General features: G+C 39.7%; 1 protein-coding gene across 2 annotated transcripts in view; it reads left to right on the plus strand.

Moving 5' to 3' along the window:
* Positions 1-24,531, plus strand: part of COLEC10 (collectin subfamily member 10) — a 197,916-nt gene that overhangs the window by 130,131 nt on the left and 43,254 nt on the right. For both annotated transcript variants that reach the window (XM_086336408.1, XM_086336409.1), the window contains one exon: positions 11,766-12,033. In XM_086336408.1, the coding sequence (XP_086192534.1) occupies positions 11,886-12,033 (148 nt within the window). In that variant the 5' untranslated portion in view covers positions 11,766-11,885. The remainder of the gene's footprint in view (positions 1-11,765; positions 12,034-24,531) is intronic.

Consider the following 24,531-nt stretch of genomic DNA (forward strand, 5'->3'; position numbering starts at 1 on the left):
TGTTTCACATACATTGTTCCATATTAAGTCTGTCTGTGGCAGCAAAGTTGCTGGATTTGGGGGACTTCCTTTTACTGATAAAACTACTGTGCTCATAATCTTATATAGAGGAAAGATGGAATTGGCATCACACATGAAGGACTCGTACGTTCATTGTTCTTATACAAAGCTATGACAGCTTTTCAAGAATAAATGTTTCTACACTTATTATCTGCTTTGGTCAATTTTCGGAACTCTGAAATAGTTTATTTTTAATAATTTTGTTTAGTTTCATACATGTTATGTGAAAAGGATGCTCTACTCTCTTCCTGTAGCCATATCCTCCCCAAGACTAATTTTTAGGGGAAAGAATATGCTCATTGAGTCTCACCTTAGGACACCTGCCTGAAGGAGTTGCTTGAAATTATATGATAAGGTAATCTTTGGAGTATCTGAGTCCATATGGCAGCTTGAATCTACATATTTATATTCTATTTCCTCCAGAATATCACCAAAATAGCAATAATAGAATACAAATAATAATAATAATCTATTATGATAGATTCTACAGAAAAGAAGAAGCAATAGAAAAGTGACTACAGATAATGCAGAGCGGTGAATGCAAAAAGGCTCAAATTAAGGACATACTACTGAAATTTCAGTAGATAAAGAAATGCTCCTAAAATGAAAACAATATTCTGTACAAAGAGTAGACAATTTGAACGACATCAAAGCTCTTAATAGCAATACTGGAAGCTAGAAGAAAGTAGAATGATGTTTTTACATGTCATGGTGAAATTACTTCCAACCCAGAATTCTATACCCAGCCAAAATACAATGTAATTTGGAGATAGAATTATTACATTTTCAGACATGCAGCATCTGAAAAGTGTATCTACAGCTTCATTCTTTTTCAGGAAAATACAACACAAGGTGAAGGATAAAACCAAGGGAAAAAGTGTGGACACAGGAAAAGAAGTGGTAATACATGTTCTTAGACAGTGAAGAAAAGTCCCAAAATGAAAGCTCTACCTCAGCCTAAATAACATTCAGTCCAGACGGTACAAGTATCTTGAGGCATTTCTAAGAAAAGCAGAGGAAGAAGTATTTCTAAGAAAAATAGTGGAAACTAGTTGAATATTTTGAATATTTTACACTTTACACAGAACTGACAAATCTCAAAGAATGAGTAGTTATTATAGGGTTGGTACATAGAAAGCCATTTAAAAGAAAACAACACAGTTATTAAATATTGTGAAAACAAAATTAGTTCAGGAAACAAAATGTCATCATAATGCACCATGTGATTCAGCTATGAATAATTGTTACAGTCATGATAATACACTGAATATTGTATTAAATGATAATATTAAATTATAAAGACAAATAAATGAAACATGTGGAAGAAGACGTAGGACTAAGGATGAAAGAGAAAGAAATCTCCACTTTCCAATTAAGTCAATTTAATTGAAAAAATAAAACTCAAGAATACCAGTATAAATTTTTTGCTTAAAAATATGGAAAAGATAAAAGAAGAAGAAATGACTATAATAATGTCCTCACAGGAGCAAGAATAAAGATTAGGGCAAGAATAGTAGGAGGATTGTGTTTTATCTCATAAACCTATTAAAACAATTTGATTTTTTTAAGATGTGCTTTTATAAATATGACTTAAAATATAAAAAAAATAATTTTATGAATGTCTGTTAGCATTTTGCTTTCTAAATATGTCATTTTAAAAGCCTTTCTATTAACTTCTATTTTTTTTACAAACTTCAAACAATTAACTTACAAAAGAGAATTTTAAGCAAATAAGATGCTTATATGGGAATGGACAAAGACCAAACCAAGTCCAGAGTTGAGTTATGTCACCTTGTCAGGAAATTCCTTCAGGAGATGAGGTTGTCATTTTGTTGTTCTCCTGTTTTAACTAGTAAAACACTTCGGCCTTGGGATATGCTTGTTTCATATTCTGTTTTTCATTTCCCTCCAGATAGCATCTAAGCTGGATGCACAATAATTAAAATACACAAGAACAGATGTTACACTGTCTCTGTCAGGCACCAAGTACATGTATATTATGTTTTTCCTTCCCAGGAACTGGGAACGAATATCACAAGAATGGTATCTTTGTTTCCTAGGCCTGCTGTAACAAGCTAACACAGAGTTGGTGTCTTAAAATAACACAAATTTATTCTCTCACAACTATGAAGGTCAGAGGAGAAGGCAATGGCACCCCAACTCCAGTACTCTTGCCTAGAAAATCCCATGGACGGAGGAGCCTGGAAGGCTGCAGTCCATGGGGTCGCTGAGGGTCGGACACCACTGAGCGACTTCACTTTCACTTTTCACTTTTATGCATTGGAGAAGGAAATGACAACCCACTCCAGTGTTCTTGCCTGGAGAATCCCAGGGACGGGGGAGCCTAGTGGGCTGCCATCTATGGGATCGCACAGAGTCGGACACGACTGAAGTGACTTAGCAGTAGCAGTAGCATGAAGGTCAGAGTATGAAATTGAGACTGGCAGGCCTGAGCTCCTTCTGAAGGCTCTAGGCAAACAGTGGTTCCTACATTCTTTTAGTTTTTGGTAGCTCCAGGGGTTCCTGAGCATGGCTGCATAACTTCAACCTCTGCCTCTGTCCTCATGTGACCTTCTCCTTTTGTCCCTGTGTCTCCTCTTAGTGTCTCTTATAAAGACACTTGTTATTGGATTTAAGGACCACCCAGATAATCCAGATAATTTGCTTTCCTGGTGGTTTAGACAGTAAAGAATCTACCGTCAATGCAGGAGACCTGGGTTCCCTCCCTGGTTTGGGAAGACCTCTTGGAGAAAGAAATGGCAACCTACTCCAGAATTCTCGCCTGGAGAATTCCATGGACAGAGGAGCCTGGTGGACTACAGTCTATGAGGTCGCAAAGAGTTGGACATGACTAACACAACACATGGATAATCCAGATAATTTATCTTGAGATCCTTAGCTTAATTACATCTACAAAGACCCTTTTGCCAACTAAGATCACATTCACAGGGTTGGGGCATTGAAATGTGCACGTATTTTTTATGGGGTCACCATTCACCATGAAAAATGGGTAGAAGAGAGGGAAGAGGGTGAAATACCACTTGTTATTCACTTCAGTGGTATGTCATTTTGGACAAGAATAAATCTTAAGCCTACAATTTCAAATGCCTTGGGAAATGGAAGATGAAAAATTCAGGAAAATGTGGGATCACAGGACAATTTCATAAATGAGTCATTAATTCTTGTCTTTTTATATTTATTATTGTGTGTGTGCAAGCACACGCGCGTGTGCACGCACTTGGTCTTGTTCAACTCTTTGCGGCCTGTGGACTATAGCTTGCCAGGCTCCTCTGTCCATGGAGTTTTCCAGACAAGAATATTGGAGTAAGTTGCCATGTCATCTTCCAGGGGATCTTTCTGACTCAGGGATCGAACTCGCATCCCTTGTTTCTCTTGCACTGGCAGGTGGATTCTTTACTACTAGCTCCATCTAACCTCTTCTAATTTTATATGAACTGAAAACTTGATTGATTTATTGTTTATTTCAGAACTATGTTTTAAAGAAAAGGCAGAGTTGACTTGTACTTCAACTTCTGACCTCATTTTCTAAATAATGGAGAATTACTTCTTATATCTCAATATTTTTCAAGCAAGCAACAGATATTTTTCACAAGAAATACATTTAACATCATCTGATGACTTCCTTTCATTTATTCAATCCTCTCTCCCCTTTTAAAGTTTCTGTCATTCATTCATTCCATATTTACTGGGTTATCAGGGAACCTGTACAAAATTTTTAAACAATAGGGACAGGCTCACAACTTTAAATGTGGTTGAAATGGGTTCACAAATGTGGTTTCATTAGTACCTTCTTTACATTATTTTTCTTTTCTTCATTGACAGATTATATAGTAAATTATTCTAGATTCCATTTCTCACTCATCACAACATTTAATTTTTAATAGCACTCTGGTTTAAGCACTGTTTAGAACTCTTAAGGAGAACTGATGCAGCATGTTTTTAGATGTTGAAGGTAAGTAAGCAGGAGAAATATATGTCAATAAAGTTGTATTATTATAGTTTTCTTATGATTGTGACTTTTCAATAATGACTTTCCCAGTGGTCATAGGACTCCTTGTCATTCCTTTTCTCTCATCTTGATGAAATCTCTCTACCAAGTGATCTCTTTCATTCATAAGGTGCTATTTATAAATTACTGACTTCTAAATCCCATGGCTTATCTCAGCCTTCATCTTATGCTTCCGTGCATTCATTGGGACCAATTATACACCTAGATTTTCTTGTCCTTTGGCTTCCTTGACATTTTGCTCCCTCTTTGATCTGTTTGCTAACCCTCCTTTCACCTTCTGATCCCCTGAACTTAGAATCTCTTGGCATTCATACTCTTGAACTTCTTTTCTCACTCAAAATTCCACTTTTATCTATAATCTCCATTCTTTTCACTCTCCAATTGAAATCTCAAATTCTAGACTTTCTCCTGGAATCATAACCTGCATTCCAAAATGCCTGCCTTGTGATCTCCATCCTGTTATTTCCCTGACCTTTAAACTTAACCAGCCTCATTATTTTCCTTTCAGAATTATTTTTTCCATAACCAGGGTTTCTTAGTGGCAGCAGTGTTTTTCTTGTCATCCAGATTAAAACTGAAAAGTGTTTTTTAAGATCACATTTCCTTGGTAAATCATAGCTGAAAGTAGAGCAGTCCTCTCTAGTCTATGAAAGTCCTCTTCTTTGAATATCCACCTATTTATAATCTCCCATATTTATCAGTGAGGGGGAAAGCAAACTATAATTTCCAAGCCAGATTAGAAAGAAATCAATCTGGAGACCATAGACTCCATGAGAAAGAACAGAACAATGTGATGACAATATATGAATTATTTTTTAAAAATTTCTCTTTGTCTCTTGCTCTCAGCATTCAGTGAGTTACCAAGTCAAATACATTCATCTTCTACAAGATCAAAAAGAATAAGAACACAGTTTGAGCTCTAAAGATGTTTATCACAATATTATAATATTAGAAAGTTCCAATTCCCAACAATACGGCATTGATTGACTAAATCACATTTTATATATAAAATGTGTGATGAATAATCGGAACTAATTCAAATTTTGATATGATAGTCTATTCATTAATATGGAAAGATATTATATGCACTGGTGAGTTTTTTAAAAAAATGTTGGAAATAAGAAGGAATAGGGCATTCAAGGAAAAATACTAAGGACTATTGCTTTAAACTGTTACCAGTGGATCTCTGTATATAGATGTAATGAATGCATTTTCATTGTGTGCCAGGCAGTGCTTAAAAAAGAAATGAAAGAAGTGAAATAGATTTAGAATAGTCTAAATAGCTTAAAGAACACCTATTTTCAAAGAATCATAGAATTCAGAAAGTACATTAAATATCAAGTCCACACTCACTTTATATGCCTTGAGGCAATTGCAGTTAAGTGATTTGCTCTGTGTCATACATCTGGTTATGACAGATGTGAAATTTGAGGCTTCTAACGTCATTCTATTAATTCCATTTTCCTATCACAGTTAACTTGACAAATGCATCCACTTTGGACATTTTAAGCATGTATGAAAATGCATGCACTTTCAAAGCTAGAGAATATTCAGCTTTATGGAATGAAAATAGCATTTTAAAGCAGAAATTTTTAGACATAATTTGTATTTGAATTTCTTTTGTCCCCTTTTCAATGGGGACTATAGGGTCTCCAGAGAAATAGAACCAACAGGATATATCTTTGTCTATCTATATCTTATCTGTATCTTTGTGTTTATATCTGTCTGTATATATCAGTATTATTGTTGTTGTTTTAGTCGCTAAGTCCAGCTCTTTGTGACCCCATGGACTGTAGCCCGCCCAGCTCCTCTATACATAGAATTTCTCCAGACCATTTCCTCCTTCAAGGGATCTTTCCAACACAGGGACTGAACCCATGTCTCCTGCTTGGCAGATGGATTCTTTACCATTGAGCCACCTGGGAAGCCCGTATATATCAGTTCAGTTCAGTCACTCAGTCATGTCCGACTCTTCGCGACCCCATGGACTGCAGCATGCCAGGCCTCCCTTGTCCATCACCAAATCCTGGAGTTTACTCAGACTCATGTCCATTGAGTCAGTGATGCCATCCAACCATCTAATCCTCTGTCGTCCCCTTCTCCTCCAGTCTTCAATTTTTCCGAGCATCAGGGTCTTTTCCAATGAGTCAGTTCTCATCAGGTGGCCAAAGTATTGGAGTTTTGGCTTCAGCATCAGTCCTTCCAATGAATATTCAGGGCTGATTTCCTTTAGGATGGACTGGTTGGATCTCCTTGCAGTCCAAAGGACTCCTAAGAGTCTTCTCCAACACCTCAGTTCAAAAGCATCAGTTCTTCAACACTCAGCTTGCTTTATAGTCAAACTCTCACATCCATACATGACAACTGGAAAAACCATAGCCTTGGCTAGATGGACCTTTGTTGGCAAAGTAATGTCTCTGCTTTTGAATATGCTGTCTGCTGCTGTTGCTAAGTCACTTCAGTCGTGTCTGACTCTGTGCGACCCCATAGATGGCAGCTGTCTAGGTTGGTCATAACTTTTCTTCCAAGGAGTAAGCGTCTTTTCATTTCATGGCTATAGTCACCATCTGCAGTGATTTTGGAGCCCGACCCTAAAAAAGTCTCTCACTGTTTCCCCATCTATTTGCCATGAAGTGATGGGACCAGATGCCATGATCTTAGTTTTCTGAATGTTGAGTTTTAAGCCAACTTTTTCAGTCTCCTTTTTCACTTTCATCAAGAAGATCTTTAGTTCTTTTTTGCTTTCTGCCATAAGGGTGGTGTCATCTGCATATCTGAGGTTATTGATATTTTTCCCAGCATTCTTGATTCCAGCTTGTGCTTCATCCAGTCCAGCATTTCTCATGATGTACTCTGCATATAAGTTAAATAAGCAGGGTGACAATATACAGCCTTGATGTACTCCTTTCCTTATTTGGAATCAGTCTGTTGTTCCATGTCCAGTTCTAACTGTTGCTTCCTGACCTGCCTACAGATTTCTCAGGAAGGAGGTCAAGTGGTCTGATATGCCCATCTCTTTCAGAATTTTCCACAGTTTATTGTGATCCATATAGTCAAAGGATTTGGCATAGTCAATAAAGCAGAAGTAGATGTTTTTCTGGAACTCTCTTGCTTTTTTGATGTTTCAACAGATGTTGGCAATTTAATCTCTGGTTCCTCTGCCTTTTCTGAAACCAGCTTGAAAATCTGGAAGTTCATAGTTCACATACTGTTGAAGCCTGGCTTGGAGAATTTTGAACATTATTTTACTAGCGTGTGAGCTAAGTGCAATTGTGCAGTAGTTTGAGTGTTCTTTGGCATTGCCTTTCTTTGGGATTGGAATGAAAATTGACCTTTTTCAGTCCTGTGGACACTGCTGAGTTTTCCAGATTTGCTGGCATATTGAGTGCAGCACTTTCACAGCATCTTTTTTAAGGATTTGAGATAGCTCAACTGCAATTGCATCACCTCCATTAGCTTTGTTCATAGTGATGCTTCCAAAGGCTCACTTGACTTCACATTCCAGGATGTCTGGCTCTAGGTCAGTGATCATACTATCGTGGTTATCTGGTCATGAAGATCTTTTTTGTACAGTTCTTCTGTGTGTTCTTGCCACCTCCTCTTAGTATCTTCTGCTTCTGTTAGGTCCCTACCATTTCTGTCCTTTATCGAGCCCATTTTTGCATGGAATGTTCCCTTGGTATCTCTCATTTTCTTGAAGAAATCTCTAGTCTTTCCCATTCTATTGTTTTCCTCTATTTCTTTGCATTGATCACTGAGGAAGGCTTTCTTATCTCTCCTTGCTATTCTTTGGAACTCTGCATTCAAATGGATATATCTTTCCTTTTCTCCTTTGCCTTTAGCTTCTCTTCTTTTCACAGCTATTTGTAAGGCCTCCTCAGGCAGCCATTTTGCTTTTTGCATTTCTTTTCCTTGGGGATGGTCTTGATCCCTGTCTCCCGTACAATGTCATGAACCCCCGTCCATAGTTCTTCAGGCACTCTATCAAATCTAATCCCTTGAATCTATTTCTCACCTCCACTGTATAATCATAAGGGATTTGATTTAAGTCATGCCTGAATGGTCTAGTGGTTTTCCCTACTTTCTTCAATTTAAGTCTGAATTTGGTAATAAGGAGTTCATGATCTGAGCCACAGTCTGCTCCCGGTCTTGTTTTTGCTGACTGTATAGAGCTTCTCCATCTTTGGCTGCAAAGAATATAATCAATCTGATTTCGCTGTTGACCATCTGGTGATGTCCACGTGTAGAGTCTTCTATTGTGTTGTTGGAAGAGGGTGTTTGCTATGACCAATGCGTTTTCTTGGCAAAACTCCATTAGCCTTTGCCCTGCTTCATTCTATACATTCTTCAGCATATACCTCTGTATATGCCCATATCTATAGATATGCATATCTATACCTCAAGAAAGAGATCTATTAGATGAAACTTGCTTACATGATTGTGAAGGATGTAAAGTCTCATGATCTACCATTTGCAAGCTGGAGACCTGGGAAAGCTAGTGGCATACCTTCAGGCTAAGCCCGAAGACCTTGAGAATTGAGGAAGACAATGATATAAATACCTGTCCCAGTCCAAAGGCTCTAGAACCAGCATAAATGATGCTGTAAGTTCTAGTCCAAGTGTAGGACAACATCAGTCCCAGTTCTGTCACTCAGGCAAAGAGCAAATTCTTCCTTTCTCTGTCTTTTTGTTGTACTCAGGCACTCAAAGAATTGGATGAGAGCCCCTCTTTTGGGGAGGCCAAACTGGTTTACTCAGTCTACCAGTTCAAATGCTAAGCTCATCTGGAAACATTCTCACAGACATGCCCAGAAAAACTGTATAGCCGAGGGTCTGGCTCCCATGATCCAGTCGACTCCTAAAAGCAACCATCACAGAGGCCTTGGGAAAACTGCTCAACTTTTCTGAGCTTCAAAGCAAGGGAATTACTATCTATTCCACAGGGCTATCTTCAGGTTTAAAGAAAATAAGCAAGTTAAGAGACCAAGGCTATCTTTGCACATAATGACTATTCAAACAATGCCAGTTCCTTTCCCTCCCTTTCCCTGTATGACTTATGAAAAGATAAGTCTAGTCATAGTACTAGTCTGTTGTTATGCGTTGAATTGAGTCTCCTCAGGCCAAAAAAATTGGAGAAGGAAATGGCAACCCATTCCAGTATTCTTGCCTGGAGAATCCCAGGGACAGAGGAGTCTAGTGAGCTGCCGTCTATGGGGTCGCACAGAGTCGGACACGACTGAAGCGACTTAGCAGTAGCAGCAGGCCAAAATAGAAAAATCCTATGTTGAAGTCCTACTCCCAAGACCTCATACTGTAGCGCCTTGGGGCACTACCAGGGGTTATGAGAGAGCCTGGAACTGATCCTCTCTTGGTGTCTTCAGAAGAGGCATGCTTTGCCAATGCCTTGAACTCAGATTTCTAGCCTCCATAATTGTTGTTTAGTAGCTCAGTTGTATCTGATTCTTTGTGACCACATGGACTGCAACCCATCAGGCTCCTATGCCCATCAGATTTCCCAGGCAAGAATACTGGAGTGGGTCGCCATTTCCTTCTTTTAATAAAATTGTCATGTTGCACGCTCACGCATTTGTATGTACTATGATTTGGCAACCCTTAACATATCATTGCGGAGAAGGCAATGGCACCCCACTCCAGTACTCTTGCCTGGAAAAATCCCATGGACGGAGGAGCCTGGTAGGCTGCAGTCCACGTGGTCGCAGAGGGTCGGACACGACTGAGTGACTTCACTTTCACTTTTCACGAACTTTCATGCACTGGAGAAGGAACTGGCAACCCACTCCACTGTTCTTGCCTGGAGAATCCCGGGGAAGGAGGAACCTGGTGGGCTGCCATCTACAGGATCACACAGAGTCGGACACGACTGAAGTGACTTAGCAGCAGCAGCAGCAGCAGCAACATATCATTGACTCAGTGGTAAAGAATCTGCCTGCCAATGCAGGAGACACAAGTTTGGTCTCTGAGTCAGGAAGATCCCCTGGAGAAGGAAATGGCAACTCACTCCAGTATTCTTTCCTGGGAAATCCCATGGACAGAGGATCCTGGTGGGCTACAGTCCACAGGGTCACAAAAGAGTCAGACATGACTTAGCTACTAAACAACAACAATATGTCATTAGGCAATTGATGCCCCTTCCTGCTTTGGCCACATCTTTTAATCAAAGCTTTGTCCACATTTCACAGTATTTCTTTAAGGCAGTGTACCAGAAGGCCAGTTACTAGGGCAAAGGCTATACATATTTTTAACATTCTTGATACTTACTGCCTAATTGCTTTGCAGTAAGTGGTGTTCTTTCCTTTGGGGTTTAACCCCAAGACAATTCTTTGTAGCAAGAGAAGGAAATAAGCTTATGGAGAGCAGTAAGAGTATTAGTGTTCAACTGACACCAGAAACAGGTAATGAATATTTCCAGATGGCTAACAAACACATGAAAAGATGCTCAACATCACTCATTATCAGAGAAATGCAAATCAAAACCACTATGAGGTACCATTTCACACCAGTCAGAATGGCTGCGATCCAAAAGTCTACAAATAATAAATGCTGGAGAGGGTGTGGAGAAAAGGGAACCCTCTTACACTGTTGGTGGGAATGCAAACTAGTACAGCCACTATGGAGAACAGTGTGGAGATTCCTTAAAAAACTGGAAATAGAACTGCCTTATGATCCAGCAATCCCACTGCTGGGCATACACACTGAGGAAACCAGAAGGGAAAGAGACACGTGTACCCCAATGTTCATCGCAGCACTGTTTATAATAGCCAAGACATGGAAGCAACCTAGATGTCCATCAGCAGATGAATGGATAAGAAAGCTGTGGTACATATACACAATGGAGTATTACTCAGCCATTAAAAAGAATACATTTGAATCAGTTCTAATGAGGTGGATGAAACTGGAGCCTATTATACAGAGTGAAGTAAGCCAGAAGGAAAAACATAAATACAGTATACTAACGCACATATATGGAACTTAGAAAGATGGTAACAATAACCCGGTGTACGAGACAGCAAAAGAGACACTGATGTATAGAACAGTCTTATGGACTCTGTGGGAGAGGGAGAGGGTGGGAAGATTTGGGAGAATGGCAATGAAACATGTAAAATATCATGTAGGAAACGAGTTGCCAGTCCAGGTTCGATGCATGATGCTGGATGCTTGGGGCTGGTGCACTGGGACGGCCCAGAGGGATGGTATGGGGAGGGAGGAGGGAGGAGGGTTCGGGATGGGGAACACATGTATACCTGTGGCGGATTCATTTTGATATTTGGCAAAACTAATACAATTATGTAAAGTTTAAAAATAGAATAAAATTGGAAGAATAAAAAAAAGAAAAAAAAAAAAAAAAGCTCAAAGCCATGCACAATGATTATATAATATGTAGCTAATTCATAAAATCTCTGGCTCAGTCTTTCTGGAACCCCAACATTTAAGTGCAATTTGGGCATTAAATTATCCATTCATGTACTAAGCCAAAGGTATATCTGTTCTATTTTCTGGAGTGTTTCTACTGACCTGCACACTTGAGTGTTTAGTTCAGAGATAATTTTCAATAAACTCTTGTCACTTGAAAGTAAATAGTCTGGAAAATGTACGGCTCATTTGGAACACTGAGAAAATAAACAACCTAAGATATGCTTCCTTCCTGTCTTTACAGCCCTTTTTGGAATGTGTGTTCCAGATATTTCCCTTTCTTCCCCAAAGAAGAAGTTTTCATTAAAAATCGAACTGTTTATTTGGCTCTTTGAGGCAGCCCTTTTTTGAGGAAACCGCAGCAATGGGTGGCTTTGGAGCCCAAGTTCGAAGAAACCAGTTCATTCTCCTGGTGCTCTTTCTTTTGCAAATTCAGAGTCTGGGTCTGGACCTCGACAGTCGTCCTACGACTGAAGTCTGTGCCACACACACCATTTCACCAGGACCCAAAGGTGAGGAAAGAAAAAAAGTGAAATTTTCCCATCTAGTAAGTAAGCTCTCTTACTTGATCGCTCAGTGCCACTCTAGCTCCCACTTTCTCTAACTCTCCTCCCTAGAGTTTTCTACTCTCCCCCCTAGAGTTCTACTCTCCTTCTATTTTAGGAAAATCAATGTCCTGCTACTCCCTTGATGTTAAGTAAGAGAACCCCGGGAGGGAGTGGAAGCCTGGGACAGGGATGTGATAGAATTCACCTGGGACAGGGGGATATTCCGCCTTCCTTGCAGCTCCAGGGGGGATACACAGACAGGATTCCTTTTGTTAATAACATCTCTATTCATGGACTGTTTTTACTCCAACTGTTTTCTCATACTGATTCTGGTAAAGCTACTAGACAAAAGCTCAGTAAACTTTAATTCTTTTATACATTTCATAAATTAATGGACTCCTCGGTTCCAATGAAGAGGGGTCCATCAAGAATTGGAGGTGGCAGTAAGAAAAAAAAAATGCCAAAAAAGGAAAATGGCACTGTCATCTCAGCATATTGTTTTTATTTCTTCCATGTCTCTCAAACTTGTGTCCCCTATTAATCATATTTTTCTACAGTCATAATCAAAGTGTGTGGTCCATTTTGAGAAGTGTTGGATAACAGAAAAAATTATCTTAGTGAGACATGGACCAGGCTGAAAATTTCTGTTTCGTTTCTTTCTAGCTACATGCTCTTTAGGAAAAGTTTTAACTCTCTGAACCTAAGCTCTTTCGTATTAGGAGTGGGGGAAAGTGTTATCATCCTCTCCACTCACCACTGGAGTAATGATTAAATAAAGTAATATTTGCAAAAAAATATTTAGTGTCTGGAACATAGTAGTTGCATAACAAACATCAGACATGTTTCCCCTTTTTCTTGTAGCCTGCTTTTTCCAAATACTGTTTATTGTAAATGTTGAAAGATCAGTATGTTTATAATTATACTTCTATGTTCTTCGAAACCAAACAACCCCCTCCAAAAAAAATAAATAATAAAAATAAAACAAATAAAGGATTGGAGATGGTATAGAAATAAGCATTTCTTTATTTGCAAGTGGAGACTTTAGGGCCAAGAGCCTTCAACAGAAGGACGATAGAATATTGGAATTTTTTTTTTTTTCAAGTAGGGCCAAGGTCCAAATGCGCTTCAAGCAACTGGTTGATTAAAAAATGCTCCTGTTTTCTTGGTTTCAGCTCTGACCCTTTTGTTCTGGAAGTGGTTACTGCAGTACAGATCGGTGCTCCTTCGTTAGTAATTCATGCTCTGTTTCTCCAGGCTAGAGGGTGGAAGAATTGCAGCTACTTAAAATTTTAAGTTGAAAAAAAGGTCTTAAAAACACACACACAGACACAACAGAAAAACATCGCCCTGTGCTTGTCAGTGATTTAAATGTGTATTGCTTAAAATGCATTTTTCTTAATCAGTGAATTAATTTCCTCCTAAGATTGCAATCTAAGTTTTAACCTTTGATACCATAAAATAAATGCAAGGAAGAACAATGAGACCTTGGGGCTTCCAAATAATTTCTTGGGTGAATAAATGAATAATGCGAGGGTCAATGTTCAGAAAAGAAAGTTTCAGTCAGAAACAAAGTATTTACTTAAAACCATTACTGGACTTTCCACAGAATAGAGGAAAATTAAAATGTTTCTGTCCCTTCAAAGGGAGAATCCATTTGAGAATAGAAATGTTAAGCAGTTTTCCTTACAGAGAAACTGCAACTTTCAAACTGGAGGAAGAATGGACAAAGTATTGTTAAAATAATGTCCAAAAGACAGTGTACTCCAATTCAATGATTCTAGTCATTTCAACTCAGCCAACATATATTGAATGTGCTAAGCACTATTTTATGTACAAGAGATGCATTAAATTATATATATATATATATATATGCTTTCCTGATGCCTCAGATGATAAAGAATCTGCCTGTAATGTAGGAGATCTGGGTTCGATTCCTGGGTTGGGAGGATCCCTTGGAGAAGGGCATAGCAACTCACTCCAGTTGAATTCCATGGACAGAGAAGCCTGGTGGGCTACAGTCCATGGGATTGCAAATAGTCAGACACAGCTGAGTAACTAACACTTTTACATTTTTCATATATATATGTATATATATATATATATGTATATATCAGTGTCATGAGCAATGAAATGGTAAATAATTTAAGAGGGAAAGCAGAGAGCAATTAATATGTGTTGGATACCAGCATAGTGTCCACATGAATCTTCCAACTCTCATTTTTTTAATTTAACACAAAACTTTTCCCTTCCCATTAGCAACTCTCTTAAGACTCCAAACAGTGGAAACTCCTTTAACTCTCTTCCTGAGTGTATGTAGAAATTATGAGATGATTACAAGTGAGAATGTGACAGAAGGAAGAAGTGAGTGCTCCCAGGGAAGAAAGACTTGGAAAGGACCCCTTAAGAACCCCGGATTCCAGAACTAAGTCTGTTATGGACTTGGTACAATTTCTTCTTCCCCTAGAGCCCAGGGACTTGGCATCAAATGGATTCCACGTTTCTTATTAAAGAAATTCTTATTAAAGTGATTCCAAGATTCTGCAGCATACTGAATACCTACTAAGTCCCAGGCATCAGTGAAGTGAACTCGCTCAGTCATGTCCGATTCTTTGCAACCCCATGGACTGCAGCCTACCAGGCTCCTCTGTCCATGGGATTTTCCAGGCAAGAGTATTGGAGTGGGGTGCCATTTCCTTCTTCAGGGCATCTTCCCAACCCAGGGATCGAACCCGGGTTTCCCGTATAGTAGGCAGATGCTTTACCGTCTGAGCCACCAGGGAACCCAGGCATCATGTACAATGCTAAAGGTTTCAAGCTAAGGAAAAAGCTTGTACCTACATTTCAAACTGGTGTTAGATTAAAAACTCTTGGGGTCAGGACCCACGTAACTCATTTTTTTAATTTGCAAATTGCCTCTATGTACACAACACGTATAACATCAAGAGCCTATTCATCACTGCCCTACCTCTGCTTTGTGTCCTGTGCTAGACATTGTGGATACCCCAAAACACAGAAATGATTTTTGTCTTCCCTCAAGATATAGACTGCCTCATCCTCTTATGAATGTGATGATAGTCTTCCCCACCCCTGAATAAGGCAGATTTATATATTTATCTCTACAAAATGACAAAAAAGAAAGGTTTGATGGCTAAGTAAACATTTTTAAAGAACTAGATTATTGCCCTTGTTCAAAATATTTTTCCTAAAAGCAAGCTGGTCTATGTTTTTCTTCATGGCTAATCATCTCAATACCATATTTATCAGCACTGTGCTCAGAAACTTCTAAACACTCTGAGAAACAGACAACAAAAGGAACTTTCCCTAGATTCATTTAGGAGACTTGGAATTAAATAAAAATATATAGAATGGCAAACAGAAAACTGTTAATGTTAATCTGTCATATAGTATGTTATCTAACACAGAGACACCATTTTTTCCTGCACTATTTCACAAACTTGACTTAGTGGAGAACATTGGATTGTACCTGCTTGATCTTCATTCAGGATGATATCACATCTGTCTATACTTTAGTTTCTTTATTTGCAAAATGAGTTTCATGGCAGACATGTTTTAAGAATAACATCAGATAATCATTGTGAACCTTAAACTGTATCGGTGTCGAGAACAGATACTTAACAATTCTGTTTGTCTTTCCCTCTTCTTCCTATTTGGCCAAGTCCATTGAATAGCAGTTTTGAGAATGAGTATTGCTCTAGTTATCAAAAATTATTTGTTGAAAGCCATTTTTATTTTTCTTTCTTCACCTTAAATTTATTATTTTATGCTGCTTAGTAGACATTCTTTTTTCCCCCAACGTTGGTGGTTTCCTTAAACAATTTACGTGAAATTCTGACCTCTAGTGGTTTTACTTCAAAACAGCAATGACAAGAAATTTTAATAAGAAATGTTAAAAAAGAAACGTAAAACCACTGAGAAATATTTGGGTGATAAGTAAGTCCTGATTGGCTCTTTTTGACCCCATGGACTGTAGCATGCCAGGTTTCCCTGTCCTTCGCTATCTTGTTTAATTTTCACAGCCTGGGTTTAGTCGCTCAGTCATGTCCAACTCTTGCGACCCCATAGACTGTAGCTGCCAGGCTCCTCTGTTCATGGATTTCTCCAGGCAAGAATACTGGAGTTGCCATTTCCTTCTCCAGGGGATCTTCCCAACCCAGGAATCAAACCTGGGTCTCCTGTATTGCAGGCAGACTCTTTACTGACTGAGTTATGAGGGAAACCCTATAATTGACTTATGTGGTAGCAATTATTTTAAACCTCAGTTCAGTTCAGTTCAGTCGCTCAGTCGTGTCCGACTCTTTGCGACCCCATGAATCACAGCACACCAGGCCTCCCTGTCCATCACCAACTCCCGGAGTTCACCCAGACTCACGTCCATCGAGTCAGTGATGCCATCCAGCCATCTCATCCTCTGTCGTCCCCTTCTCCTCCTGCCCCCAATCCCTCCCAGCATCAGAGTCTTTTCCAATGAGTCAACTCTTCACGTGAGGTGGCCAAAGTACTGGAGTTTCAGCTTCAACATCATTCCTTCCAAAGAAATCCCAGGGCTGATCTCCTTCAGAATGGACTGGTTGGATCTCCTTGCAGTCCAAGGGACTCTCAAGAGTCTTCTCCAACACCACAGTTCAAAAGCAAGGATAAACAAATACTCTCAATGAGGTCAAGTGGAGTTTCCAAGGTCTTCCACTTAAGATGTTATAGTCATGCAATTTGAGCTTGACCCCTGACCTTCTAGTATGGGTCCATGGTCATTCTGTGACGTCTACTAGTTTCTATTAGAATAATGTTTGAAAACACAGCCCACTGACCCCTTTTTGATAAGAAATGAGTAGGACCCTGCCTCAAAACATGGAGTTTATGCAACCTCACAGTCCAGCATTGTACTGTACTACATGCTGAATGTGATGACCTGCCTCTCTGATAATGAACTCCATCACTTCATTTGTTTGTTTAGAAATTATATTTAGAATGGTATTTTACCCTACTGCTTATTTTGGCTTTTAGTTTAGGAGGCTTTTCTTTCAAAGACATTTGTGTGTGTGTGTGTGTGTGTGTGTGTGTGTGTGTGTGTGTGTCTATGTGGACTCAGAGGTCCTTTGGATCCATCTGGCTTCTCCCAACTTCTCCCACCTCATACTACTTGCCCACTTGTTTGCTGCAGCCTTCCTTGCTTTGTCTCTCATTGCCAACCCAGGATCTTTGCACTTGATGTTCCTTTTGTCTGACCCAAACTTGCCCCAAATCTTCCCAAGGAGAGTTCCTTCTTCTCGTTTTTGGTTTTAGCTCCAGTGCCATCTGCACAGGGGGGCCCTGCCTGAAGACCCCTGTACTCTCTGTCATAGTTTCCAAGACATTTTATTATTTTCACAGACTGATTGCTATTTATATACATACTGTCAGTCCTAGAATGAAAGTTTCATGATGGCAGAGACCCTAGAAGAATTCCTGACACATAGTGATGGCTCAGTAAATATTTTTGATGCAATTGTTTTTTAGTTGCTAAGTCATGTTCAACTCATTTGCAACCCCTTGGACTGTAGCCTGTCAGGCTCCTCTGTCCATGGGATTTCCCAGTCAAGAATATTGGAGTGGGTTGCCGTTTCCTACTCCAGAGGATCTTCCCGATCGAGGGATTGAACCTGAGCCTGTTGTGTGTCTCCTGCATTAGCAGGCAGATTCTTTACCACTGAGTCACTGGGGCTTCCCTTTTGACACAATGAATGAACCCAGATTTTCCAAGATCCCCTGACAGTTCCTTGAAAATACTTTCCAGGGATATGCTGCAGATTCCCCCATAAGTTGTGCAATGCTTCAAAAAAAAAAAAAAAAAAAACAACTGCTCTTGGAAGGCGCTGTCATTTCACCCCTTCAGTACTTAAAGAACTTTCCCACCAGTGGCCACTGTAAGCACAGCAGTGCACAGCTCCCCTGGTGCCCCTGTGTTGGCCTGGCCTGACCACTAACTCAATGACACTTCACTCAGTAAGGAAGGCTTCCCTTTGCTTCTGAGGACACTGCAAATTTACAAGTAATGATCATCAATCCACACTTGTGGCCTGTGATGAACTCAAGCAGCCAAGAAAGGCTCTCTCCTCTTCAGCTTGACTGTAATGGCAGTCTCAGTCATGGTGGTAGCAATAGTAACCAGCACACACTGAACAGATGCCACTGGCAAGGCGCTGCTTGAATGCTTTCCAGCAATTTTTAAGTTAAACTCTCTCAATAGACTTTGAGAGAGGAGACATAATTCTCATTTGAGAGATGAAGAAACAGGTTCATAACTATTAAGTCACTAGCCTAAGGTCACACAGTTGGAAGGTGGTGGGTTGGAACTCAATTCAATCCCAACTGGACTCCACGCTCCAGTCATAGTGCTAAACCATCTAATCAGCTGGAGGGGTCCCAACCAGTGTTGAAGACATCAGAGGATTTTACAGGGCAGGATGAAATAGCTATTATACTTAAGTTTTGGCTTAAAAATCCTACCCATCCCTATGGAGCCCATGCGTGGGTGGACGAGAGCACTAATCTTTGAGTGCCAGACACTATGAGATCACATGGCTTTGCCAGTATATAAACCTCTTTCTTTGGGATAATTTCTTTCTCAGCAAACCCCTTACCTCTAGGATTTGGACTTCATCTGGCCACTCACTATTTTTCTGAACATGGCCCTGGATCCCAGCAATTGACACATGAGTTATTTTTCAAGAGTGTTTTCAGTTTCCAAACAGATGGCCAGTATGCCCAGCAGTATCTGGGTTACTTTCACACTCTGATTGGAAGTGTAACTACCTTTTAAAGTAACTCCAGATTACTTAATTTAACCCCCGTTATTTTCACATTTGTGAAAACTGAAGCCCAGAGACATAAAGTAACTTGTTCTAGGTCACACAGCTGCTCATTGACGGCAGAGCTAACAGTCATCTTCCAGATTCCCAACCAGTAAACATTGTTCCATTTCACCGTGTTATATCATTGTCCTCACGTTTTGTCATCCTCATTAGGCATGAAATGATCCTTCCCTTGGAGGTATAAATTAACATTAGGAAAGGAGGTCAGTGTATAAACATGGTACAGAATTGTTTTAGCTCGGTCACCTTGATACAGATTAAGCTGCTGAGTTCTTTCTGGTGACTTTATCAGAGAGGTTAAGCAAGTAGGTGTTTTCCTAAAACCTTTATATTAATTATATTAATTCACTACAGTCTTTCATTAAGAGTGTTAATATGTATGCTATGCATGAGGACGGACCAAAATTTTAAGTGGCTTGGCTTTTTCAACTTTATATTCCAGTATGTGGGTGTTCTGAACCATTCTTTCCCCTCTCCTTTTCCCTTTGAATAGATGTCAAGAAAAGAGTTCAAGGTTAGGTCAGGACAGGAAGAATAAAACTTTAGTCAATCAAAGCGTGGACAAAGATGAGTCAGTAGGTAATGACAAAAAAAAAATAGTTTGTTTCATTTAGTAAAGTTTTATGTACGACCTATGCCATTTTTTCCTACAACTTGCTTACATAATAAGTTGGCTATATATCAATCATTACTAGGGACTGTAGTAATAAAAACTCACATGTTGATAAAGATCATGCACTTTGAAGATAGAATATATGTTTTTTTAATTTGACCTCTGTCACTTACATATCTGGAGTTCCCTGGTGGCTCAGTGGTAAAGAACCGGCCTGCCAATGCAGGACAGATTTGATTATTGGGTCAGGAAAAGCCCCTGGAGAAAGAAATGACAACCCACTCCAGTATTCTTGCCTGGGAAATCACATGGACAGAGGAGCCTGGCAGGCTACAGTCCATGGTGTCGCAAAAGTCAGACACAACTTAGCGACTAAAACAACAACAAACAACATTTATCAGCCTTGGTGTCCCTGTTTTCTAAATGGAGATAATTATATTGTCAATCTCAAATGCTTAATCTGAAAATTAAGACGTGTTTAGCATAGAGCTCAATGGCACCCCACTCCAGTACTCTTGCCTGGAAAATCCCACGGACAGAGGAGCCTGGTAGGCTGCAGTCCATGGGGTCCCTAAGAGTCGGACACGACTGAGCAACTTCACTTTCTCTCTTCACTTTCATGCATTGGAGAAGGAAATGGCAACCCACTCCAGTGTTCTTGCCTGGAGAATCCCAGGGATGGGGGAGCCTGGTGGGCTGCCGTCTATGGGGTCGCACAGAGTCAGATACGAATGAAGTGACTTAGCATAGCATAGCATAGAGCTCAGCTATCATTTTATTTATTTATTTATTTATTTTCATGAGCTCCCACAGCTCAACATTCAGAAAACTAAGATCATGATATCTGGTCCCATCACTTCATGGCAAATAGATGTGGAAACAGTGGAAATAATGGCTGACTTTATTTTTGGGGGCTCCAAAATCACTGCAGATGGTGACTGCAGCCATGAAATCAAAAGACACTTACTCTTTGAAAGGAAAGTTATGACCAACCTAGACAAGCATATTAAAAAGCAGAGACATTACTTTGCCAACAAAGGTCAATATAGTCGAAGCTATGGTTTTTCCAGTAGTCATGTATAGATGTGAGAGTTGGACTATAAAGAAAGCTGAGTGCTGAAGAATTGATGGTTTTGAACTGTGGTGTTGGAGAAGACTCTTGTGAGTCCCTTGGACTGCAAGGAGATCCTACCAACCCATCCTAAAGGAGATCAGTCCTGAATATTCACTGAAAGGACTGATGCTGGAGCTGAAACTCCAATACTTTGCCACCTGATGCAAAGAACTGACTCATTTGAAGAGACCCTGATGCTGGGAAAGATTGAAGGCTGGAGGAGAAAGGGACAACAGAGGATGAGATGGTTGTATGGCATCACTGACTCAATGGACACGAGTTTGAGTAAACTCCAGGAGCTGGTGATGGACAGGAAGGCCTGGCATGCTGCAGTTCATGGGGTCACAGAGTCAGACACAACTGAGTGACTGAACTGAACTGAACTGAACCAAACCACTGCTGTTACTAGTCACCGTAAGCCTCTCCCCATATCCCTAAACAAAGGCTCATAGGTGGTAACCTTGGCTCTACAGACAGAAATCTACCAGGGAAAAGGATATCCACTACCCACTTCTGCTGCTTGCTGCCATTTCCTGCCTATTTTAGTCTCACTGCAAAGTAAACTTTCATTTATCAAAGTTCACAAACTTGAGTCCACCCTTTCTCTTTGTTAATGTGGCTTCTTTTTCCTAACTCCAACTGAACCTGGGGCTTCTTGTCAGTTAAATAGGAATAATAGTGTAAATACTCCCCAGGAATGTAGTAGGATTAAATGAATAAAGACATAAAAAACCAAGCCTCAGTCTTTTTATCTGTAAGATGGGTTGATGGTGGCATGACTGCTTCATAGGACTGTGATGAGGAGAAATGAGTTAAGCCACATAAAGCGCTTAGCACTATCCCTAACACACTATCAAGGACTCTTTAAGTATTAGAAAATCATAGATTAGCAAAATCCAAGGGAGAATGAAAATGATATTCCTGGGTTTTTCTTCCTTTTTTTCCTTTAAGAACCATTTTCCTATAGCCACAGTCTGTGCCCTGGGCAGGCATTTCTGTTGGTCTTAGGTCATTAGCTGTATATATATGCCAGATACAACTTAGATCTAACTTTTTATTTGTACTTATGAAATTCTACTTCTGGACACTTTCTAATTCTGTTAGAAATGGTTTTATTTGGTACCCACATCTTTACAGGATATTCCAACTGATAACCAGTCTGTCTGGTTTTTGTACTGTTATTTGATCTGTAATATTCTATAATTTCCTAGAATCCTTTAAATTATACTTTACAGTTTTCTCTACTCTTTTATGAAGGAGTTATAAATATATGTGATTAAAATCTGACACTCAGAGACTCAAGTGAAGTAGCATCTGAATAATTTAATTGTTTTCAAATTTTTTATCATGGCTATTCTTGATCTAAAAACACCAAGTCTCTTGAAAATAGTTGTATCTATGAAATAAATTATATGAATATGAGTTTTTAGAATTCACAAAGGTTTATCCATTATTTTGCTTTGGCTCCACTGACATGCTATAGGAATCATTATCTCTATTTAAAGAGAAGGAAACTAAAGCTTATGATCCTTTTGAAGGTCATTTATTTGACATATCACCCAGGATGGGTATACATATAAGACATTACAATATCAGTTGCGTCAAAAATAATTCACATGATGTGTTCTTGTTGACTTAAAAAGTATTCACAACCTAAAAGTTGAGAGCTATGTTTTATTCAGTGGGAATTTTTAGGACTTCAAGCCAGGAAGGGAGCATCTCAAGTAACCTTGAAAGAACTGCTCTGAGGAGGTGATGGGGGCAGTCAGGTTATATAGAAGTTTTGCAACAAAGGGCAGGTAGTCTGAACATCAAAAGACTATTGTTAATTAAAGGAAAACCAGATATCTCAAGTTAAGGAATTTATCACTTCAGAAACTGTTCCTTTGATATGCATCTCAGCTACCTGGAGCCAGTGTTCTTTGTTTTCATATCTGGAGTGAAAACTCATCCTGAGGTGAGTTTTCTTAAGGAGTGGCTGTAGTCACAGTTAAGTTCAATTCAGTCGCTCAATCCTGTCCAACTCTTTGTGACCCCATGAACTGCAGCAGGCCAGTCTTCCCTGTCCAACACCAACACCAACACCCGAAGCCTACTCAAACTCATGTCCGTCGTGTCGGTGATGGCATCCAACCATCTCATCCTCTGTTGTCCCCTTCTTCTGCCACCTTCAATCTTTCCCAGCATCAGGGTCTTTTCCAACCAGTAGTACTTCACATCATGTGGCCAGAGTATTGGAGTTTCAGCTTCAGCATCAGTCCTTCCAATTAATATTTAGGACTGATTTCCTTTAGGATGGACTGGTTTGATCTTCTTGCAGTCCAAGGGACTCTCATGAGTCTTCTTCTACACCACAGTTCAAAAGCATCAATTCTTCAGCACTCAGCTTTCTTTATAGTCCAACTCTCACATTCATACATGACCACTGGAAAAACCATAGCCTTAACTAGACGGACTGTTGTTGGCAAAGTGATGTCTCTGCTTTTTAATATGCTGTCTAGGTTGGTCATAACTTTTCTTCCAAGGAGCAAGTGTCTTTTCATTTCATGAATGCAGTCACCATCTGCAGTGATTTTGGACCCCCCCCCCCACAAAAAAATAAAGTCTCTCACCGTTTCCACTGTTGCCCCATTTATTTGCCATGAAGTGATGGGACCAGATGCCATGATCTTAGTTTTCTGAATGTTGAGTTTTAAGCCAACTTTTTCACTCTCCTCTTTCATTTACATCAATAGGCTCTTTAGTTCTTCTTTGCTTTCTGCCATAAGGGTGGTGTTATCTGCATATCTGAGGTTATTGATATTTCTCCTGGGATTCTTGATTCCAGCTGGTGCTTCATCCAGCCCAGCATTTGTCATGACGTACTCTGCATAGAAGTTAAATAAGCAGGGTGACAATATACAGCTTTGATGTACTCCTTTCCTGATTTGGAACCAGTCTGTTGTTCCATGTCCAGTTCTAACTGTTGCTTCCTGATCTGCATACATTTCTGCATTTCTCAGGAAGCAGGTTAGGTGGTCTGGTATTCCAATCTCTTTCAGAATTTTCCACAGTTGATTGTGATCCACACAGTCAAAGCCTTTGGCAAAGTCAATAAAGCAGAAGTAGATGTTTTTCTGGAACTCTCTTGCTTTTTCCATGATCCAGCTGATGTTGGCAATTCTATCTCTGGTTCTTCTGCCTTTTCTAAATCCATCTTGACCATCTGGAAGTTCACAGTTCATGTACTGTTGAAGCCTGGCTTAGAGAATTTTGAGCATTGCTTTGCTAGCATGTGAGATGGGTGCAATTGTGCAGTAATTTGAACATTCTTTGGCATTGCCCTTCTTGGGGACTGGAAAGAAAACTGACCCTTTCCAGTCAATATGCCAGATTTGCTGGCATATTGAGCGCAGCACTTTCACAGCATCATCTTTCAGGATTTGAAATAGCTCAACTGGAATTCCATTACCTCCACTAGCTTTGTTCATGGTGATGCTTCCTAAGGCCCACTTGACTTCACATTCCAGGATGTCTGGCTCTAGGTGAGTGATCACACTGTCATGGTTATCTGGGTCATTAAGATCTTTTTGGTATAGTTCTTCTGTGTATTCTTACCACCTCTTCATAATATCTTCTGCTTCTGTTAGGTCCATACCATTTCTGTCCTTTATCGAGCCCATCTTTGCATGAAATGTTCCCTTGGTATCTCTAATTTTCTTGAAGAGATCTTTAGTCTTTCCCATTCTATTGTTTTCCTCTATTTCTTTGCACTGATCACTGAGGAAGGCTTTCTTATCTTTCCTTGCTATTCTTTGGAACTCTGCATTCAAATGGGTATATCTTTCCTTTTCTCCTTTGCCTTTAGCTTCTCTTCTTTTCACAGC

This window comes from Bos grunniens, chromosome 14 (assembly GCF_055505025.1).
Source record: "Bos grunniens cultivar Pamir isolate PY7600 chromosome 14, Bosgru_T2T1.0, whole genome shotgun sequence".
Lineage (NCBI taxonomy): Eukaryota > Metazoa > Chordata > Mammalia > Artiodactyla > Bovidae > Bos > Bos grunniens.